The sequence below is a fragment of the Micropterus salmoides genome, unplaced genomic scaffold, assembly GCF_014851395.1.
Source record: "Micropterus salmoides isolate LMB-PRFRI ecotype aquatic unplaced genomic scaffold, ASM1485139v1 Ms_hic_scaffold_17, whole genome shotgun sequence".
Taxonomy (NCBI): Eukaryota; Metazoa; Chordata; class Actinopteri; order Centrarchiformes; family Centrarchidae; genus Micropterus; species Micropterus salmoides.
Genome location: NW_024040817.1, coordinates 1,944,968 through 1,968,935, shown reverse-complemented (window position 1 = coordinate 1,968,935; position 23,968 = coordinate 1,944,968). Strand labels below are relative to the sequence as shown.

Below are 23,968 nucleotides of genomic sequence, written 5' to 3'. Positions count from 1 at the left end.
AAAACACAAAACCAGATCCAGAAAAGTCAAATTAATAAAAAGTGAGTGTGTGTTTCTTTGCTGCTACCTCCTCAATGTTCTCTACCGAAACCAGACAGAAGCGGGTCATGCAAGACTGACAGCAGCATCAGTAAAGTATATTATGTTTAGTGTTGGGCCGTTATCGGCGTTAACTCTTACCGGGGTCGATAAAGAAAGATATCGCTGTTAATCTATTCTCAAAGTTGGGTTTGGAGCTGGGTCTATAGGGGAGAGCCGGGACGATTGAAACGCGGGACAAGTGAAACACAGCGATTTTCTCGGAGCCCATACAAGTCTGATATGCCAAACTACCTGAGCACATACAGTCCACAGTACAGGGAAAATCAGGTGGACACTTTCACAGAGTTATATGAAAGAAGCTTTCTCAAGCAGTTTGTGATGCATTTTGGAAACAGGAGATGAGCCCTGGTCTAATGCGCCACCTGGCTTGATAAACCCGTTCTCAAAGAGAAGTCATTATTTGGGTAGCACACATATTCTGAATGCCTTCGGAAGAATTCAAATGAGCCATTTTAATCTAGATTAATCTAGATTAATTCCAATATTACAGTGAGATTAATCTAGATTAAAAAAATGTATCAATGCCCACCACTAATTATGTTACTGAATTTATATCTACTACAGTTACTGTGTCATACAGTGAATCCAAAGATTTGACAACACAGTCTTCTTACTGAAGTTACAAAAACCACCAAACCGGATCCAGAAGACTCAAATAAATATAAAGTGTGCATGTGTGTGTCATTGCTGCTACTTCCTCATTCTTCTCTACTGAAACCAGACAGAAGCCGGGTCATGCAAGACGGACAGCAGCATCGGTACAGTAGTATATCTACTACAGTTAGTACTGCAGAGTATACTTGTACACATTGAAGGTTTACAGCAGCATAGTAACCAATCAACACAGAGCAGTTACAGGAAGTGAAGTGCAGCTACTGTTCAACTGTCTCAGTCCTCTCAAGATGTCCTCAGATATTTATGCCAAACCAGATTTCTCAAAGAAGGTGAGATACAACAGAAAGGTGCAGGAGGACAACGTAGAGTGGGAAGAAAGAACGGTGGCTATCTACGAGAGTACAGACGATATCAGAGATGATCACACTGATCTTCAGTCACACGACGCAGGTAAGTGAGAAATTATGACAAATCAATGATATAAAAAATAATGTTTATCTTGTTTGTGTGATCGTCTGTTTGAATCATGTTGGACTAATGTGTGACCTCTGAGTTTACTCTGTTTGTAACACGTTGATTTTCAATCCCACAGAACTGCAGCCCATTAGCGTCTATGTTTATTTCCATTTATGTACATCTCTCAGCTCTGTATTAATAACAGGAAGAAGTTATTAATACAGAGCCGAGAGAGACTCAAGAGGAGATGATGCAAAGTCAGTTTAACAGCTTTTAGTTATGAGTCAGTTGTGCATTTTAATTGTCCTTTAAAACTCAACATCTCAGATCGGTTCATATTTGTTTTACATCAAATAATAATTGGTCAACACAACAGTCTTTATGTGATTTGTTAAAATGTTAATACTACATACTACACAGCTGTATACAGATGTCGACCAAACACAGATGAAGGCAGTGAAGCTGTTGACTAAAATGTTATGTGTGGGGAATGATAACATGACGCATGTTGTTTTCCTTTAATGAACCCGCTCTCTGTGTGCTTTGCCACTTTAGGACCGCACACTGAGAATCATCCTCCAGCCGTCCAAAGCAGGCCTTTCAGAGCTGCTGCATTTTGTCTTGGAGTGCTGTGCTTTCTGACCATAACTGGAATCATCCTCCTATACATACGTTGTAAGATAAAATACACCCACAACTACTGACAACCAAATACTGAACCTGTTCACAATGCAGAAAAACTGCTGCAACTGGTCTATGAAGCACATTTATTAAATGTTTTCCACCAAAGTTTGCTCAGTTACACTAAATGTACTTTCCAGTTCTCCACAACCAGATCTAAGGCTGCGTTCAGACTGCAGGCCAAAAAACACAGAATTAAGCATTAAAGGGATGCTTTGCAATTCTTATCCAATGTAGTTTTAGTTAAATTCAGTGAATATTTCCTCATGTCTGTCTGTTTTCATGTTTGTGATGATCCCAGCTGGTTAGCTTTGTTAGCTTTGCCTCAGCGGTCAGTCTGTGTGCGGTAGAGGAGGAATAGACGGAGCGTGAGCGTGAACGGGTGTCTCGGTGAATAGAGAGAAACGGGTCAGCAATAAGTTGTTCAGCAGTAAATGTACAGTAGAAGTTCCAGAGGCCGGTGAATAAAGACTGCAGCTTCTCCGGACTAAAGAGGATCTTACGTGTGCTGCTGCCAACTGTTGAATTAAGAGTGAAGGAGGTTAGCCCCAAAGTTAGCTTTGACTTCGTGCCACTAAAACATGCCCTCTTATTGAAGCTAACTTGCTCTCGGACAGCAGACGCTGTGGATTCTGCTATATTTCAGCAGAGTAGGACTGGTTACCATGGCAATGCGTGTCCATGAGTTTGTTTGGCCGTTGGACTCAAATATCTACAAACTCTCTGCAGAATCACCTTTAAGGCCTGCAGTCTGAACGTAGCCTAATAAAACAAGCTGGAGGAAGATGAGACTGTCTTGTTCAAATGGTGAAGAGCACCAGCTTCAGACTTTAAAGGACAGGTTCTGTTTTGTTTGTTCATCTTCAAATAAAACTGACCTGCCATATGCACGCTGAAAGAGTTATCTGTGTAAAAGTACATTCTAACTTTCAGCTGAAGCTATTATGAGAATTCAGAAGTCTGAGTTAGAAAAATCAAGAACATTTTTCTAAAAACACATGAACTTTGGAAGGAAAACCTTCAATTTGTGTAACTCAGACTAATGAAGCTTCATTCTAGCTTTGCCTGTACCTAAAACATTTGTTCACGCGACAAAGACTGAAGATTTTATGTCCCATTTTGTTTACACTGCAGTCAAGGTAGGAGGGGAAAAACTTCAGAGCCATGAACAAAACAATCATTTTATTGATCAAATGGCATGTGAGTCTGGAGCTATTCTTTATGGCAGCTGAATATACCGCATTCAGGATGTACCCTTTCACGCCATTTAAGCACAGTTACTTGACTGTGTTGATCTGCATTTTGGTTCTTCATCACACTTGATACATGAGCGAGTCAGTTATCCAGTTGTTACAACATCTCCACATACACGGCAGGTTAAAGGACACTAAATAACTAAATTATGGTTTGAATTAGAGTGATTTTAATTATGCAGAGAAAGTAACTAAACTGTCTTTAGTTTATAGTGAATGAGTTGGTGTTGTTGAGGTGTTTCTTATGTTGTTTCTCAACAGTCACTTTGGAAAAAGACCAGCTGCAGACCAGATACGACAAACTGAACAAGAACTACAGCGAGCTGCAGGGACAACTTTTAGGTGAGAAAGGTTTAAAAAAAATAAGCAAATACTGTAATACATAGGATCTAACTTCACACTGGTTATCAAGCATAAATATTTTCATATGGTCTTACTCTTTTATCTATTACTGGTTTCTAAAGATGAACATCAGTCAGTTACAGAGCAGTTACGAGACACTGAGTAAAATCAGGATGAAGTAAAGCGGCTGAAGGACAAAATTAGATGTGATGAACGATGAACACCAACATCACACCATTACTTTTAATTATAGTTCTTTTATCTTTTATTTCTGTTACAAATCAGATACAAAACCTGAGTGCATTTATAGAGTAAACAACAAGTGGCAGGAAAGATATTTACTAAATAATGAAACTAAAGTTTTATCAGTTGACAGTGAATGAGATGAAATCCATCTTTTAACACTCATTTGAAATATTTTGAAATTGTCTGACTCTTTTATCTCTCGTTGTTTTTTCTCAAGACGCGGCAGTCAACATCAGTCAGTTACAGAGCAGTTACGAGACACTGAGGAAAAATCACAGCCAGTTGCAGGATGAAGTAAAGCAGCTGAAGGACAAACTTGATGCTGAGAAAAGTTTAAAAACTAATAGTGAACACCAGCATCACACCAGTTCACTTGATGTAAATTATAATTCTTTTAAGCTGTTGAACTATTTGCTATGTGTTTATTACTGTTAAAACCTGAGTGTATTTATAGAGCAAACAACAAGTGGCAGGAAAGAAAGATATTTAAGAAGAAAGTGAAACAAGTTTTATCAATTTAACAATGAATGACATGAAATCCATCTTTTAACACTCATTTGACATGAAGAGAAGTGTTGTCCTGAAGGATGGAAGAGATTCAGATTCAGCTGTTACCGTAAATCCAATGAGGAGAAAACTTGGTCTGACAGCAGAAGTGACTGTCAAGAGAAAGGAGCAGATCTGGTGATCATAAACAACAAAGAGGAACAGGTGAGTGTGTTTGTTACTGAGTGTGTGATCTTAGATGTAGCTGCCAGTGATCTGTTACTTTTTTTGACCTGCAGCCAGTCGGCTTCCTATGACGATGCATTAGGGCCATTGTAGGTGGAAATAAAAAACATTACGGAGCGAAGACAAAAAAAAACCTTGAATATTCTCTGAGACTAAGGTTATAAATTTGAAAGAGAAAACTTGAAAAACAATGTTTCAGTAGAGTTTTGCATTATAACCATCTAAAAACTGAGGAGCAAACTGGCTCTGTTTGGGTCTGTGAGCTTTATCGGAGGTGCTGAAGTTCACATTTGTGGTGAGATTTCTGCCTGAAAGTGTTTTCAGGTAGTTTTAGTTTCCACCTCCTTGTCTCATCCTAACATACAGTCCCAAACATGCTTCAGGCTAATCCCCCACACAGAAAAGGAAACATCCACCTGTCATCTTGCCACTCAGTTTTCCTCGTTGTGACTCACTGTAAACATGTTGTAGAAGGAATGTAGAAGCAGATCTGTGTGAAAACTGTGTTACAAAACATCCACCAATATTCTATATAGACACCTAAAGTTAAGTTAAATAAAAGTGACAATCCACCAAAATGCTGAAAGGTCAGAAGATGATAAGAGACACCAAATATCTGGGGATTTCCACAGATCCAGGAGCAGCAGGAAAGAGAGCCAAGAGGTGATGTAATGCTTAGAAACAGAGCTATAAAAGGAGGTCCAAAACAAGGTGAAAATCACTTGTTACATGGCTTCATGTCAACTCGGGTCTCTGTTCTGGTAACAGAATGGGACTCTACTTTGCATCCATCTCTGAACCTCTCCGCTGAAACTTTTCTTTTCTAACTGCTGTCTATTTTTGTTGAAAATAAACATGTTGGTAAAAGTTCAAGCTTTTTTATCTGGCCTAAGTCTTGATTTTTTTTACACGGCACTGTCTTCAGTGAATTTAAAAAGATACGTTGCTTTTTATAGGATCAATAGATTTGAAAAGTACTTTTTACTTTTGATACTCATGAACTTTTAAATCCAGATACTTTTTCACTTTTACTTTAGTATTTTACTGGATGACTTTTATTTGAGTAACATTTTAGTGTGGTATCTGTACTTTTACTTAAGTAGGAACATTTAGTACTTTTCCCACCACTGAACAATGGTTATTCTACAAGAGGAGCTGAATTCCATCAGTCCTCTGAGTGTTTCTGATTTATGCACCACTGATGAACTGAAAAGTTGCCACAGATTTTCTTTTTCCTTCAGACTTTTCAGACATCACACATGTACCACAATAGAATTACTGAATTATGAAGAGAGAAATGATTATTGTCTCTTGTCAACTACTAGAAATGTGTCACTGAGCTGAACAAGGATGGAGACTCCTGGATTGGTCTACGGGCCACACAACAAACAGGATGGGAATGGAAATGGGTGGATGACTCACCGCTGACAGTACAGTGAGACGCTTTTAAAGTTTTTAGTTTCCATCACAATTCAATTTGTTACTAAAATAAGTTTGTTTTTTTAAAATTAGATGAAAACAATTCACATTTTATTAATTTACAAAGCTGAATTATGTGTTAAACACGTTATTAAAAATGTAATTGTCATTTATTAATCACAATAAAATGCTATATAATCCAACAGCTTCCTTCAAATTGAAAATAATCAGGAGTGACAACATTTTATTTCTCCAACAGGTTCTGGGCAACAGGACACCCGCACAGCAACAAATATTACGCTGCTGCATGCTGCGATCAACAAGGAAATTGGACACACAGTGCATATTATGATAGAAGAACTGGATTTGTGAGAAATAGATTTCCTGTTTATCTTGAGGACAGAGGGGTGTGTAGTGTTGGGATCAACTTTGTCAAATCAGACCAACTCACATTTTACATTTCTTCAGTTGTTCATTCTGTGTTGCATCCTGAACAACCTGGATTACATAGATATTGTTCCTCTGCCCTACACAGTGAACAGTCTGGTTGGAAGTCATCCACACAACTACATGTGCACTTACCCTCTCTGCAGAGAGGGATATTACAACAGCCTGTTTTCAAAAAGCCTAAGATGTCACATACATGACAACAAGGGGAAAGACGGCTCCTTTCTGTTTCAGTGTTATTTAAGCCATATCATAAAGGACAAACCTCATAGGCTTCTTCCACAGACCACTTACTGATGTAGTTACACTTGGGAGGAGGAAAGATTATGAATGTGTTTTGGAGAGACGGATGCATCTGACGGCCAATCAGATTTCAATCCATCTTTAATGCTTGCTTGCATTTACACTTTTTCCCCAGACAAAAGCTATCCAATCCTCGCCTGATGAATAGTCAGTATTAGTAATAGTCACATACTAAGGATGATATTCAATCATCGCTTTTGTTTTTCTTCATAAACTTACAGAACAGAACAATTATATGTTGATGTAACTAATCATGTATCTAAAGTTTATCATCATCATTGAACCATTAAAATTTCATGTCATTTCATCTACTAGACAGAACAAAAATAACTGGTCAACACATCACATTTCCTGTGTCAGAGATGCATGTGTGAATAAACTATATGGAGAACATGAATGCAGCTTTGCACAAATGTGTGAATGTGAGCACAAACCTGCTGTTGAGTGAAAACCATATACTTCCTCAGTGTCACTGACAAAAAACATCTTTATGTTTCAACTTTAAATATAGTTTTATGTAGTTTATGCCTCAATTAAATTCAAGTCTTCAATAATACATATGTTGTGGTGTCCATCTGTGTCAGTGGTGAGTCCTGCTGTTACTTCCTCTTTTGAAAGCTGCCCAACCCAAAGACAAACAAGCAGACAGTGAAGCTGTTCACTAAGTTTTCAGTGTTTCAAAATGTCTGCAAGGATTCTCGCTGCACCAGATTCAAGCTTGAATGTGAGATATACCGGAAGAGTTCAAGACAACAGAGGAGCGGGAGAGGAGAATCAGCTGGAGATCTCAGAGGATGAAAAGCATCACGCTGATCCTGGGTCACAAAAAGCAAGTAAGTCTGAAATGATGTTGTAAGAAGGACGTTAATGTACATTTTTGTGTGGCTATATAAAAATGTATAATTCATTAATCAGTTACCATTAACTATGGGTCATTATCAGGTGTCTTGTTTTTGTAATCTGGTGCCACAAGAGTCAATTTTCTTACTGACAGAATGACAACGAGTAACTAGAGAATCCAGTTTCTGAAGAAACTGCAGAGTGAATGTGGGCTGTTGAAAGCTGACGCTAAACTGATTGCTGGCTTGAATAATACCAATAATGTTTGAAAGATGTTGAAATTCTGACGCTATTCTGCGACGGCCGAGCGATAGCTGGCGTTGCTGAGCCTGTTTCTCTGATAACTTGAGATCCAGACGTCCCGTGACTAAAATCCTCAATCTGTTAGTGAAACAGACTGTGCAAGTCTGGACAATGACAGCAAAACTAGCCTGTGTGCATGAACATCCCCACAAAGATATCAAAACGAATTTATTTGCGTGTCAACAGTGAAAATTGTTGGCATGACGGCGAGTTAAGATTAAGTTTAAATGAAGTCTGTAGCTGAAAGTATGCAGAAATAGTGACATTTCAAAGTGGAGTAGTTATGAGGAGGATTTGAACCTTCTCTTCATCCACTTCAATACAAGAAAACGTCCTGGAAAACCTTGAATATTTTGGAATGTATGCAAGGTATCAACGAGTGAAAGGCAATAATGTCGTCATTGAGTTCAATAATTTGATGTTTAAATCAACATCAAACTGTGGGAGGAGATACAAGTTTTTGTTTGTAGAAGAACACAGGCTGTGAATGCTGACTCAGCCTGTCAGGCCGTAACCAGGGTTTAGAAATTAGTGAGGTCCAGACTTTGTTTCTTTTAATAGAGCTTATTTACAGAAATTCACACCAAAATCACACAAGTTACACAAACTAATGATCTATAATGAAAAACACAGGCCTACAAAGGGACCTGTTGGCAAAAAATACTTTTATTAAAGCTGAATTTGTTCTTTTCCTCTGTGTGTGTGTGTGTGTGTGTGTGTGTGTGTGTGTGTGTGTGTGTGTGTGTGTGTGTGTGTGTGTGTGTAATGAAGGCTTAAACCAGGAAGTGGGCAAAGCACTGTGATTGGTTAAGAACACACTAACCACAGGCTGTTCATCAAGGTCTTTCTCTCCACAGCTTGGCTCACTAAAATTGTATAAAATAAGAGATACAGACAGACACGCTATGATCAGGTCGTGCAAACAGGGAAATCTTGCTATACTAATCTTCACAACATGTATCAGGCTAAATGTATCTGACAGCCTACAACTGGCATCACAGGACTTTGTTGGAATGACATGTGCAGACTGCATAATGGCCACTATTGTTACTATATGACAACATAAAAAACAGCAGGTTGGTGCTGAATTCAGAGGATGCTCTGGTTGATATTACAGCCTCATTATTTGACGTCAGCAGCTGGTTGCACTGTTTTGTCAAGAGTATAGGAGCTGAATTCATGTGATGCATGGATCGGCTCTGACTATAATGTAATAATCATGTGCATAAACCATCCACATGCCCTCAACCAAAGACCTATTTTTTTTCTTTCTCTAATTAGCTTTCCAGGTGTTTTCTTTAACTATTTACTTTAATGATTAGAGAGGCTGCTGTCAGTCATTTAAACGTTTTCATTCACGCTGTAATGTCACAGCAATAATAATTTAAGCAGCAAAATAAAAAACTGTAGTTAAAAACTTGACAGGTGCAGACAGAGAAAACTCTGCAGAGGAAACAGAATTCAACTTTAACAACCAGCTTCTAAAATGTTCAGACTTTCTGATGGAGATCAGGATTGATCAGGAGGACGGCTGCTTTACTCAGATTTACTGTCTGAACCTGGACTGGGAGAGACCTTCTGTAGAAGAACTAAAAAACATTAGTTAACATTAGATTCTGACCGATCCTGTTGGCGTGTCGGGAGATTTGATTATGAAGTCATGCTGCTGCGGCTCGTGCGTAAATGCGCACAGCGTCTCTCCTGAAGGGGAGAGAACAGCGGGGCTCTCAGTTAGTGCGCGCACGCCGTTTTAATGTGCTTCTGATCAGAGAAACAGTTTGTCAAGTTGAAATAAGGGTTTTGACAGTGTAATCTGCTGCGTCCTCAGGGTCCTGAAGCCTTCATTTAAGTTGATCGTGTTATCAATAGTTGTTATTAGATTTTTTTCTATTGATAGGTTATAGCCTACATATAATTACAGAGGTCCGCACCTCGGTTACCTCATAGCTGGTTACGGTAATGCAGCCAATGTGCCACTATGAAACTCCACAGTTCACAGCGGCCACTTCAAACTTCAAACAAGAATAATTTAAATGTTCTCTGTGTATTTTGTCTCTGTAGGACCTCAGACTCCAAAGAATCGTGTCAGAAGAAGGTGTTTTACTGCAGCGACTCTGGGAGTGATGTATCTTCTGATATTGGCTGGAGTCTTCATACGCTGTGAGGAATTATGTTTTAAATCTAAACCAAAGATGTTTGATCTCATCTGAATATCATACATACGCTCTCTGAAGGGACTGAGTCAACTTTTAAAGAAATATAGAGGCAGATCATGCTCTATATGCCGCTTCATAGGCATGAATTGTTTGGAAATGCAGAATGATTTGGTGTTGTTGGTGTGTTTCTTATGTTGTTGTGCTTCTCACCAGATATTTCAGTCACTTTGGAAAAAGACCAGCTGCAGACCAGATACGACAAACTGAACAACAACTACAGCGAGCTGCAGGGACAAATTTCAGGTAAGAAAGGTTTTTAAAAAAAGAGCAAATACCAAAATACAAAGGATCTAACTTCACACTGCTAATTGACCATACATATTTTGAAATTGTCTTACTCTTTTATCTCTTGTTGTTTTTTCTCATGACACAGCAGTCAACATCAGTCAGTTGCAGAGCAGTTACGAGACACTGAGGAAAAATCACAGCCAGTTACAGGATGAAGTAAAGCAGCTGAAGGACAAACTTGATGGTGAGAAAGTTTAAAAACTAACAGTGAACACCAGCATCACACCAGTTCACTTGATATAACTTGAATTTGCCATTGATTTTCATTTTAATTCTTTTATCCTGTTGAACTGTTTTCTCTGTTTATTTCTGTTAGAAATGAGACAAAACCTGAGTGTATTTATAGAGTAAACAACAAGTGGCAGGCAAGAAAGATATTTAAGAAGAAAGTCAAACAACAAGTTTTATTAATTTAACAATGAATGACATAAAATCCATCTTTTAACGACATGAAGAGAAGTGGTGTCCTGAAGGATGGAAGAGATTCGGATTCAGCTGTTACTTTAAATCCAATGAGGAGAAAACTTGGTCTGACAGCAGATTGGACTGTTACACTAGAGGAGCACATCTGGTGATCATAAACAACAAAGAGGAACAGGTGAGTGTGTTTGTTACTGAGTGTGTGATCTTAGATGTAGCTGCCAGTGATCTGTTACTTCTGTTTTTGACCTGCAGCCAGTCGGCTTCCTATGACGATGCATTAGGGCCATTGTAGGTGGAAATAAAAACATTATGGAGCGAAGACAAAAAACACTTGAATATTCTCTGAGACTAAGGTTATAAATTTGAAAGAGAAAACTTGAAAAACAATGTTTCAGTAGAGTTTTGCATTATAACCATCTAAAAACTGAGGAGCAAACTGGCTCTGTTTGGGTCTGTGAGCTTTATCGGAGGTGCTGAAGTTCACATTTGTGGTGAGATTTCTGCCTGAAAGTGTTTTCAGGTAGTTTTAGTTTCCACCTCCTTGTCTCATCCTAACATACAGTCCCAAACGTGCTTCTGTGTCTGTCAGACGGTCTGAAGGGGAAACTACCACAGCAGCAGAGCAATAACGCAGGCTAATCCCCCACACAGAAAAGGAAACATCCACCTGTCATCTTGAGACTCAGTTTTCCTCGTTGTGATTCACTGAAACATGTTGTAGAAGGAATGTAGAAGCAGATCTGTGTGAAAACTGTGTTACAAAACATCCACCAATATATTCTATATAGACACCTAAAGTTAAGTGAAATAAAAGTGACAATCCACCAAAATGCTGAAAGGTCAGAAGATGATAAGAGACACCAAATATCTGGGGATTTCCACAGATCCAGGAGCAGCAGGAAAGAGAGCCAAGAGGTGATGTAATGCTTAGAAACAGAGCTATAAAAGGAGGTCCAAAACAAGGTGAAAATCACTTGTTACATGGCTTCATGTCAACTCGGGTCTCTGTTCTGGTAACAGAATGGGACTCTACTTTGCATCCATCTCTGAACCTCTCCGCTGAAACTTTTCTTTTCTAACTGCTGTCTATTTTTGTTGAAAATAAACATGTTGGTAAAAGTTCAAGATTTTTTTATCTGGCCTAAGTCTTGATTTTTTTTACACGGCACTGTGTTCAGTGAATTTAAAAAGATACGTTGCTTTTTATAGGATCAATAGATTTGAAAAGTACTTTTACTGTTGATACTTATGAACTTTTAAATCCAGGTCCTTTTTCACTTTTACTTGAGTAGTATTTTACTGGATGACTTTTATTTGAGTAACATTTTAGTGTGGTATCTGTACTTTTACTTAAGTAGGAACATTTAGTACTTTTCCCACCACTGAACAATGGTTATTCTACAAGAGGAGCTGAATTCCATCAGTCCTCTGAGTGTTTCTGATTTATGCACCACTGATGAACTGAAAAGTTGCCACAGATTTTCTTTTTCCTTCAGACTTTTCAGACATCACACATGTACCACAATAGAATTACTGAATTATGAACAGAGAAATATTATTGTCTCTTGTCAACTACTAGAAATGTGTCACTGAGCTGAACAAGGATGGAGACTCCTGGATTGGTCTACAGGCCACAGAATGGACAGGATGGGAATGGAAATGGGAGGACGACTCGCCGCTGACACTAAAGGGAGACGTTTTAAAGTTTTTAGTTTCCATCACAATTCATTTTATTACTAAAATAAGTTTGTTTTTAAAATTAGATGAAAACAAATGAAAAAAATATTAATTCACATTATATTAATTTACAAAGCTGAATTATGTGTTAAACACGTTATTAAAAATGTAATTGTCATTATTACTCACAATAAAAATGATAAAAAATCCAACAGCTTCCTTCAAATTGAAAATAATCAGGAGTGACAACATTTTATTTCTCCAACAGGTTCTGGGCAACAGGACACCCGCACAGCAATTATTATTACGCTGCATGCTGCGATAAACAAGGAAATGGACAGAGAGCGGATATGATGATCAGAAGAAGAACTGGATCTGTGAGAAAGAGCTTTCCTGTTTATCTTGAGGACAGAGGGTGTGTAGTGTTGGGATCAACTTTGTCAAATCAGACCAACTCACATTTTACATTTCTTCAGTTGTTCATTCTGTGTTGCATCCTGAACAACCTGGATTACATAGATATTGTTCCTCTGCCCTACACAGTGAACAGTCTGGTTGGAAGTCATCCACACAACTACATGTGCACTTACCCTCTCTGCAGAGAGGGATATTACAACAGCCTGTTTTCAAAAAGCCTAAGATGTCACATACATGACAACAAGGGGAAAGACGGCTCCTTTCTGTTTCAGTGTTATTTAAGCCATGATCATAAAGGACAAACCTCATAGGCTTCTTCCACAGACCACTTACTGATGTAGTTACACTTGGGAGGAGGAAAGATTACGAATGTGTTTTGGAGAGAAGAATACACCTGATTTTGAATAAGATTTCAATCCATCTTTAATGCTTAGTTGCATTTACACTTGGGCTGTTTTGCTAATCAAAAGCTATCAAATCCACACGATGCATGAACTGATACTCAGAATAGTAACAGTCACATCCTCTGCATGTGCGTCAGGAAGGATGATATTCAATCATCTCTTTTGTTTTCTTCATAAATTACCAAAGCACAATTATATGTTTAACATGTTAGGTTTATTATCATCATTGAACCATTAATACTTGTCACGTCATTTCATCTACTAGGCAGAACAAAAATAACTGGTCAACACATCACATTTCCTGTGTCAGAGATGCATGTGTGAATAAACTATATGGAGAACATGAATGCAGCTTTGCACAAATGTGTGAATGTGAGCACAAACCTGCTGTTGAGTGAAAACCATATACTTCCTCAGCGTCACTGACAAAAAACATCTTTATGTTTCAGCTTTAAATATAGTTTTATGTAGTTTATGCCTCAATTAAAGTCAAGTCTTCAATAATACATATGTTGTGGTGTCCATCTGTGTCAGTGGTGAGTCCTGCTGTTACTTCCTCTTTTGAAAGCTGCCCAACCCAAAGACAAACAAGCAGACAGTGAAGCTGTTCACTAAGTTTTCAGTTTCGAAATGTCTGCAAGGATTCTCGCTGCACCAGATTCAAGCTTGAATGTGAGATATACCGGAAGAGTTCAAGACAACAGAGGAGCGGGAGAGGAGAATCAGCTGGAGATCTCAGAGGATGAAAAGCATCACGCTGATCCTGGGTCACAAAAAGCAAGTAAGTCTGAAAGATGTTGTAAGAAGGACGTTAATGTACATTTTTGTGTGGCTCTATAAAAATGTATAATTCATTAATCAGTTACCATTAACTATGGGTCATTATCAGTGTCTTGTTTTTGTAATCTGGTGCCACAAGAGTCAATTTTCTTACTGACAGAATGACAACGAGTAACTAGAGAATCCAGTTTCTGAAGAAACTGCAGAGTGAATGTGGGCTGTTGAAAGCTGACGCTAAACTGATTGCTGGCTTGAATAATACCAATAATGTTTGAAAGATGTTGAAATTCTGACGCTATTCTGCGACGGCCGAGCGATAGCTGGCGTTGCTGAGCCTGTTTCTCTGATAACTGGAGATCCAGACGTCCCGTGACTAAAATCCTCAATCTGTTAGTGAAACAGACTGTGCAAGTCTGGATAATGACAGCAGAACTAGCCTGTGTGCATGAACATCCCCACAAAGATATCAAAAACTGTTTATTTGTGTGTCAACAGTGAAAATTGTTGGCATGACGGCGAGTTAAAGAGAAGATTAAGTTTAAATGAAGTCTGTAGCTGAAAGTATGCAGAAATAGTGACATTTCAAAGTGGAGTAGTTATGAGGAGGATTTGAACCTTCTCTTCATCCACTTCAATACAAAAAACATCCTGGAAAACCTTGAATATTTTGGAATGTATGCAAGGTATCAACGAGTGAAAGGCAATAATGTTGTCATTGAGTTGAAAAATTTGATGTTTAAATGGAGTTTTTACATCAAACTGTGGGAGGAGATACAAGTTTTTGTTTGTAGAAGAACACAGGCTGTGAATGCTGACTCAGCCTGTCAGGCCGTAACCAGGGTTTAGAAATTAGTGAGGTCCAGACTTTGTTTCTTTTAATAGAGCTTATTTACAGAAATTCATACAAGTTACACAAACTAATGATCTATAATGAAAAACACAGGCCTACAAAGGGACCTGTTGGCAAAAAATACTTTTATTAAAGATGAATTTGTTCTTTTCCTCTGTGTGTGTGTGTGTGTTAGCGCGCAGTGAATGCTCAAACCAGGAAGTGGGCAAAGCACTGTGATTGGTTAAGAACACACTAACCACAGGCTGTTCATCAAGGTCTTTCTCTCCACAGCTTGGCTCACTAAAATTGTAAAAATAAGAGATACAGACAGACACTGTAGTGAACAACGGTGTGGATTTGTGCATTTTATATTGAATAAATTTGGAGCTACTCCAAATTCTTCTCTCCTCCCCAGAGAAGAAGGGGAGGGGTCAAAGTTGCTTTCTCTAAGTGCTATCCCGACCATAAAACTGGCACCTTTTTGATTCCGAAGCTGATATCGCGGGGCCTGACTGTTAAACTGACAAAGGGACACGAACCAGCGAGTAGCATCTCCCTGAACAGCCTATCAAAACTGCCCCGCCCCACACACATGTTTCCGTGGCAACTGACCTTGCTCTTTGTTTTATTACCACATCAAAAGAAAACCCCTGTCTCACCCAAGTGTGACATGATCCAGGTAGCCAAACTTTGGATGACTGGAGCCTCCAAAGACTCAAAGCATTTCATTAAGTTTAATTAAATCCTCTATTTGAGTAGTTATGTTAACTGTTGTTGCTATCTGTTGTTGATATTAGTGCTGAAAAGAAAGAAACTTTTGCAGTGTTTCTGTTTTCAGCAAGACACTCCTTCATCTAATGTGATCAATGCTTGTTCATAATACTTTCCTACAAAATCCCTTTAGAAATGATGATAAAGAAATGTTTTACTATACTCTTAATCGCCAGCTTGAATTTAAGGATGAATCAACAATATTTCCCGGGTTCCTAAGGAGAGACGATCTTGGATTAATCTAAGCTTTCCTCATGTAACCTGAGCTCCCCCAAGTGGACGAATTAAGTATTACATACCCGTGTTGGAAATGCCGTTAAATGTATAAATATCCTGACCAATAATGTGACAATTGTTTCCTGTTACCAAATGCTTAACTTAGAACAGTACAACCGTTTGACCTTTGAGGTTCGATTGTGGTAAATATTTGATTGTAATACGTGCAAATACTACTATCGTAGTTTGTTGTGCTTGTTGCTGTGTGTTTGTTATTGTATGGTCTTGGAGTTTTGTTGTGTTTGAGGTATTCATGTTCTGCAGAACAGGAACCTGCTGAAAATCAGTTCTATACTGAGTCAGGACCGATTGCTCTTAATCTTTTCCTGTTTAAATAAATAAATAAATAAATCTTTTCTTTTAGACATTAAGTTTACAGAGGCAGTCCCTCGGGAAACCACGCCCCAGGCAACAAAAGAGCGACATGCGACGTCGTTCAATCTCTTCTCTCTTCCACTCTTCTCTGCTCTCTCTCTCGGCTCTCTGGACGCTTCGGCACGCGTCCGGCGTGCCTCGCCAGGCAACGCCCTCAGAGTCGGCCAGCGAAACCGGCCTTTTGTTCGCTTCAAGCTACACACGTGAAGTGCCGCGACATCGATCTGCCTTCAGTTTGTTTTATTTTCTTTATTTCTTTTGTTTTGTTAAAGTTATCAGTTTGTTAAGTTACACTGGACTACTTCAGGAACGACCAAGTTACATTTTAAGCCTTTTTCGTCGAGCCAACTTCACCGAGGTCAGACCAAGCCACGTGGTCTCGCCAGTGACAATGAAGGAAACCTGAAAACAGCCGAATTGCCAGACGGAGGAGGCGTTTTCAATCAGACACGGAAAACCCCGGAGAATCCCTAGAAAAAAGCCAGGATCGGCAGCTAGCGTGGGACCCGTGCAGCAGGCCAAAAGCAGGCTGTCGACAAACAGTAAGACTTAACACACGTTCTGTGGACAGAGATTTCCTTTTAACTCCTAAACTCATAGCGTTAGTTTACTTTCATTAGCTCTTCTATGCCGTATGAGTCAAATGCTTCCCACAATCGAACCTCCAGGCTCATTGTTCAGCAATTGTTTATTTTCCTTGTATTCAATCATCCTTTTATTACATTAGTTAGAGAATAAATTCACTGTAATATAATCAAGAACTGTGTGTGTTGCCTATTTCTACGTCCCTGCCAAGAGAATTGACCCTTTAGATAAGAGACTGACTGACTGATTTAAGATAATTGAGCGATTATTAACTAACTGATCACTAGTAATAATTGTATAATTATTCAAAACTACCTAGAGGTCCGGAGACTCTAGGATTATAACAACTCCGGTGGTGCCCTTAACGAGGAATGAAATTTGATTGAATGAATATTAAAATTCATAATTGGGTATTAATTCTCATAAATTTATTAAAATGCATAACTAAATCTAGGTTTGCTACAACACGCTATGATCAGGTCGTGCAAACAGGGAAATCTTGCTATACTAATCTTCACAACATGTATCAGGCTAAATGTATCTGACAGCCTACAACTGGCATCACAGGACTTTGTTGGAATGACATGTGCAGACTGCATAATGGCCACTATTGTTACTATATGACAACATAAAAAACAGCAGGTTGGTGCTGAATTCAGAGCGGGGCTCTCAGTTAGTGCGCGCACGCCGTTTTAATGTGCTTCTGATCAGAGAAACAGTTTGTCAAGTTGAAATAAGGGTTTTGACAGTGTAATCTGCTGCGTCCTCAGGGTCCTGAAGCCTTCATTTAAGTTGATCGTGTTATCAATAGTTGTTATTAGATTTTTTTCTATTGATAGGTTATAGCCTACATATAATTACAGAGGTCCGCACCTCGGTTACCTCATAGCTGGTTACGGTAATGCAGCCAATGTGCCACTATGAAACTCCACAGTTCACAGCGGCCACTTCAAACTTCAAACAAGAATAATTTAAATGTTCTCTCTGTATTTTGTCTCTGTAGGACCTCAGACTCCAAAGAATCGTGTCAGAAGAAGGTGTTTTACTGCAGCGACTCTGGGAGTGATGTTTCTGATATTGGCTGGAGTCTTCATACGCTGTGAGGAATTATGTTTTAAATCTAAACCAAAGATGTTTGATCTCATCTGAATATCATACATACGCTCTCTGAAGGGACTGAGTCAACTTTTAAAGAAATATAGAGGCAGATCATGCTCTATATGCCGCTTCATAGGCATGAATTGTTTGGAAATGCAGAATGATTTGGTGTTGTTGGTGTGTTTCTTATGTTGTTGTGCTTCTCACCAGATATTTCAGTCACTTTGGAAAAAGACCAGCTGCAGACCAGATACGACAAACTGTACAACAACTACAGCGAGCTGCAGGGACAAATTTCAGGTAAGAAAGGTTTTTAAAAAAGAGCAAATACCAAAATACACAGGATCTAACTTCACACTGCTAATTGAGCATAAATATTTTGAAATTGTCTTACTCTTTTATGTCTTGTTGTTTTTTCTCATGACACAGCAGCCAACATCAGTCAGTTACAGAGCAGTTACGAGACACTGAGGAAAAATCACAGCCAGTTACAGGATGAAGTAAAGCAGCTGAAGGACAAACTTGATGCTGAGAAAAGTTTAAAAACTAATAGTGAACACCAGCATCACACCAGTTCACTTGATATAACTTGACTTTGCCATTGATTTTCATTTTAATTCTTTTAAGCTGTTGAACTGTTTTCTCTGTTTATTTCTGTTAGAAATGAGACAAAACCTGAGTGTATTTATAGAGTCAACAACAAGTGGCAGGCAAAAAAGATATTTAAGAAGAAAGTCAAACAACAAGTTTTATTAATTTAACAATGAATGACATAAAATCCATCTTTTAACGACATGAAGAGAAGTGGTGTCCTGAAGGATGGAAGAGATTCGGATGCAGCTGTTACTTTAAATCCAATGAGGAGAAAACTTGGTCTGACAGCAGATTGGACTGTTACACTAGAGGAGCACATCTGGTGATCATAAACAACGAAGAGGAACAGGTGAGTGTGTTTGTTACTGAGTGTGTGATCTTAGATGTAGCTGCCAGTGATCTGTTACTTCTGTTTCTGACCTGCAGCCAGTCGGCTTCCTATGACGATGCATTAGGGCCATTGTAGGTGGAAATAAAAAACATTACGGAGCGAAGACAAAAAACACTTGAATATTCTCTGAGACTAAGGTTATAAATTTGAAAGAGAAAACTTGAAAAACAATGTTTCAGTAGAGTTTTGCATTATAACCATCTAAAAACTGAGGAGCAAACTGGCTCTGTTTGGGTCTGTGAGCTTTATCGGAGGTGCTGAAGTTCACATTTGTGGTGAGATTTCTGCCTGAAAGTGTTTTCAGGTAGTTTTAGTTTCCACCTCCTTGTCTCATCCTAACATACAGTCCCAAACGTGCTTCTGTGTCTGTCAGACGGTCTGAAGGGGAAACTACCACAGCAGCAGAGCAATAACGCAGGCTAATCCCCCACACAGAAAAGGAAACATCCACCTGTCATCTTGCCACTCAGTTTTCCTCGTTGTGATTCACTGTAAACATGTTGTAGAAGGAATGTAGAAGCAGATCTGTGTGAAAACTGTGTTACAAAACATCCACCAATATTCTATATAGACACCTAAAGTTAAGTGAAATAAAAGTGACAATCCACCAAAATGCTGAAAGGTCAGAAGATGATAAGAGACACCAAATATCTGGGGATTTCCACAGATCCAGGAGCAGCAGGAAAGAGAGCCAAGAGGTGATGTAATGCTTAGAAACAGAGCTATAAAAGGAGGTCCAAAACAAGGTGAAAATCACTTGTTACATGGCTTCATGTCAACTCGGGTCTCTGTTCTGGTAACAGAATGGGACTCTACTTTGCATCCATCTCTGAACCTCTCCGCTGAAACTTTTCTTTTCTAACTGCTGTCTATTTTTGTTGAAAATAAACATGTTGGTAAAAGTTCAAGCTTTTTTATTTGGCCTAAGTCTTGATTTTTTTACACGGCACTGTCTTCAGTAAATTTAAAAAGATATGTTGCTTTTTGTAGGATCAACAATTTGAAAAGTACTTTTTACTTTTGATACTCATGAACTTTTAAACCCAGATCCTTTTTCAATTTTACTTGAGTAGTATTTTACTGGATGACTTTTATTTGAGTAACATTTTAGTGTGGTATCTGTACTTTTACTTAAGTAGGAACATTTAGTACTTTTCCCACCACTGAACAATGGTTATTCTACAAGAGGAGCTGAATTCCATCAGTCCTCTGAGTGTTTCTGATTTATGCACCACTGATGAACTGAAAAGTTGCCACAGATTTTCCTCAATGTTACTGAGAAAAAATAAACCCTTTCTTTTTCAGCTTCAAATATACTTCTAGATAGTTTATGCCTAAATTTAAGTCAGTTTTAAGTCTAGTGGGGTTCGTCAATTAACAGTAACAAATATGTTTTGGTGTGCTTCTGTGTTAGTGGTTTGTCCTGCTGTCACTTCCTGTGGTGAAGTCCGCCCACCTCAAAGAGAAACAAGCAGACAGTGAAACGGTTTAGTAAAGTTTAAAATATTTCAAAATGTCTGCAAGTATTCTTGCTGCACCGGATTCAAGCTTGAATGTGAGATATTCAAGAAGAGTTCATGAGAACAGAGGAGCAAGTGGAGTGGTGGAGATCTCAGAGGCTGAAGAGCATCACGCTGATCCTGGGTCACAAAAAGCAAGTAAGTCTGAAATTAAAAAGTTAATGTGCATTTTTGTGTAGCTATATATATGTAAGGAATTTAGTTTTTAATTCAAATTAAAATAATTTCAGTTTGATAACACAACAGGTGTATGTCCATGTATTTTTTAAAAACTTGACTTTCATTTATTTTGTCCGAGAGACTTTTTGGGAAGCACAATAAAGCTAGTCAACACAGGTTCATGCTCCTGTCGCTCTGTGTAGAAGAGGAAGGATAATTCTGCACAATCCATACAAAGTCCCAAATATGTTTAATCTTAATAACAGTCACATGTAGTGTCACTCTCTCTGGACTATCATCATTGCTTGCAGTGTAGCTCACTTTGTTTAGTTCCAGCGGACCCTAAACTAAACAAAACAACCAGCTGCAACAGGAAGAGGACAGTATACACTGCTCAAAAAAATAAAGGGAACACTTAAACAACACAATGTAACTCCAAGTCAGTCACACTCCTGTGAAATCAAACTGTCCACTTAGGAAGCAACACTGATTGACAATCAATTTCACATGCTGTTGTGCAAATGGAGGTGGAAATAATAGGCAATTAGCAAGACACCCCCAATAAAGGAGTGGTTCTGCAGGTGGTGACCACAGACCACTTCTCAGTTCCTTTGCTTCCTGGCTGATGTTTTGGTCACTTTTGAATGCTGGTGGTGCTTTCACTCTAGTGGTAGCATGAGACGGAGTCTACAACCCACACAAGTGGCTCAGGTAGTGCAGCTCATCCAGGATGGCACATCGATGCGAGCTGTGGCAAGAAGGTTTGCTGTGTTTGTCAGCGTAGCGTCCAGAGCACGGAGACGCTACCAGGAGACAGGCCAGTACATCAGGAGACGTGGAGGAGGCCGTAGGAGGGCAACAACCCAGCAGCAGGACCGCTACCTCCGCCTTTGTGCAAGGAGGAGCAGGAGGAGCACTGCCAGAGCCCTGCAAAATGACCTCCAGCAGGCCACAAATGTGCATGTGTCTGCTCAAACGGTCAGAAACAGACTCCATGAAGGGGGTATGAGGGCCCGACGTCCACAGGTGGGGGTTGTGCTTACAGCCCAACACCGTGCAGGACGTTTGGCATTTGCCAGAGAACACCAAGATTGGCAAATTCGCCACTGGCGCCCTGTGCTCTTCACAGATGACAGCAGGTTCACACTGAGCACATGTGACAGACGTGACAGAGTCTGGAGACGCCGTGGAGAACGTTCTGCTGCCTTCAACATCCTCCGGAATGACCGGTTTGGCGGTGGGTCAGTCTGGAGAAGCATATCTTTGGGGGGGGTCACACAGACCTTCATGTGCTAGCCAATGGTACCTTGACAGCTGTTAGATACACGGATGAGATCCTCAGACCCCTTGTGAGACCATATGCTGGTGCGGTTGGCCCTGGGTTCCTCCTGATGCAAGACAATGCTAGACCTCATGTAGCTGGAGTGTGTCAGCAGTTCCTGCAAGAGGAAGATATTGATGTTATGGACTGGCCCGCCCGTTCCCCAGACCTGAATCCAATGGAGCACATCTGGGACATCATGTCTCGCTCCATCCACCAACGCCACGTTGCACCACAGACTGTCCAGGAGTTGGTGGATGCTTTAGTCCAAGTCTGGGAGGAGATCCCTCAGGAGAACATCCGCCACCTCATCAGGAGCACGCCCAGGCGTTGTAGGGAGGTCATACAGGCACGTGGAGGCCACACACACTACTGAGCCTCATTTTGACTTGTTTTAAGGACATTACATCAAAGTTGGATCGGCCTGTAGTGTGGTTTTCCACTTTGATTTTGAGTGCGACTCCAAATCCAGACCTCCATGGGTTGATAGATTTGATTTCCATTGATAATTTTTGTGTGATTTTGTTGTCAGCACATTCAACTATGTAAAGAAAGGAGTATTTAATGAGATTATTTCTTTCATCCAGATCTAGGATGTGTTATTTTAGTGTTCACTTTATTTTTTTGAGCAGTGTATAAACAGCACTATCATATTGCTGTCCTCATGACTGTTGGTCAGTATGATGTGTTGTCAGACACTTTATACTCAGGAAACAGGTTTCATCCTTGTATGTTGTTGGGGACAGCAGTTCACTGAAATGCTGGTGTTGTGAAAATGAGTCAAAACTGCTGGACTGATTATACTGACTATTGGATGTATAATACAGTCAGCACGCAGATAGGATTCTTGACTTTTAAACAAAGTATAGCGGCAGATCATTCTTTACATTTACATTTATTCATTTAGCTGACGCTTTTATCCAAAGCGACTTACAATTGCTATATATGTCAGAGTTCGCACGCCTCTAGAGCAATTAGGTCAGTGTCTTGCTCAGGGACACAATGATTTGGTGGTGTTGGTGTGTTTATTATGTTGTTGTGCTTCTCACCAGATATTACAGTCACTTTGGAAAAAGACCATCTGCAGACCAGATACGACAAACTGTACAACAACTACAGCGAGCTGCAGGGACAAATTTCAGGTAAAAAATGATGCTTATTAAGCATCAAGACATGGCAGTCAACAACAGTCAGTTACAGAGCAGTTATGAAACCCGAATAAGTAAAAAGCACAGTCAGTTAAAGGATGAAGAAAAAGCAGCTGAAGAACAAAAGCAAAGTTGATTGGACACCAGTATTATAACAATTCACTTGGTATAACGTGCCATAGCCATTAAGTTTAATTATATATTGTTAATTCTATTTATCTGTTTTGCTATGTGTTTATTTCTGTTATAAATGAGATACAAAACCTGAGAGTATTCACAGAGTAAACAACAAGTGGTATTTCAAGTGATGCCATGAAATACACTGCAAGTTCAAAATCTTTCCTCTACATTGTATAATTTGTTAACAAAATGACTTAAGAAAGGTCAAGGGCTGGATTCAAAAATTACACAGACTGATCAAACTTGCATGTCTTTCATCACGGGAACTCATAATGTGACTCAGTAGTGCATCATCCAGGAACTGCCTACACACGGTCCTGCACAAGGAGGAAACCAGAGCCCACAGCTCTGAGGATCTCATCCCTGTATCTAACAGCTGTCAAGGTACCATTGGCTAGAACATGGAGGTCTGTGTGACCCCCCAAAGATATGCCTCTCCAGACTGACCCACCGCCAAACCGGTCATGCTGGATAATGTTATAGGCAGCATAACGTTCACCGCGGTTTCTCCAGACTCTTTCATGTGTGTCACATGTGCTCAGTGTGAACCTGCTCTCATCTGTGAAGAACACGGGGCGCCGTGGCAGACTGTGAGCACAGATGTCTGTCTCTATAGGACCGGGCCCTCATGCCACCCTCATAGAGTCTGTTTCTGACAGTTTTGACAGAAATAAGCACATATGGATGTGTCATCCCAGAGGAGCTGGACTACATGTAAAACCTGAATAGGCTGGTTGCATAAGGCAGTAGTCTTGCTACCAGTATTGACAATGA

General features: G+C 39.5%; 2 protein-coding genes across 6 annotated transcripts in view; one reads left to right on the top strand and one right to left on the bottom strand.

Moving 5' to 3' along the window:
* The window catches only part of LOC119906777 (collagen alpha-1(XIV) chain-like), a 516,646-nt gene that overhangs the window by 297,344 nt on the left and 195,334 nt on the right, over positions 1-23,968 (bottom strand). The window lies entirely within an intron of this gene.
* On the top strand, positions 726-10,964 carry LOC119906790 (C-type lectin domain family 4 member E-like). Of its 2 annotated transcripts, none has more exons than XM_038724154.1 (4): positions 726-1,167; positions 1,729-1,848; positions 10,109-10,198; positions 10,699-10,964. In XM_038724154.1, exons 1-4 carry the CDS (start codon positions 1,005-1,007, stop codon positions 10,956-10,958), a joined length of 633 nt encoding a protein of 210 aa, XP_038580082.1. In that variant the 5' UTR covers positions 726-1,004; the 3' UTR covers positions 10,959-10,964. The 2 variants fall into 2 exon arrangements, with proteins under 2 accessions (XP_038580082.1, XP_038580083.1); XM_038724155.1 differs by lacking the exons at positions 726-1,167; positions 1,729-1,848 and adding exons at positions 7,164-7,429; positions 9,801-9,899.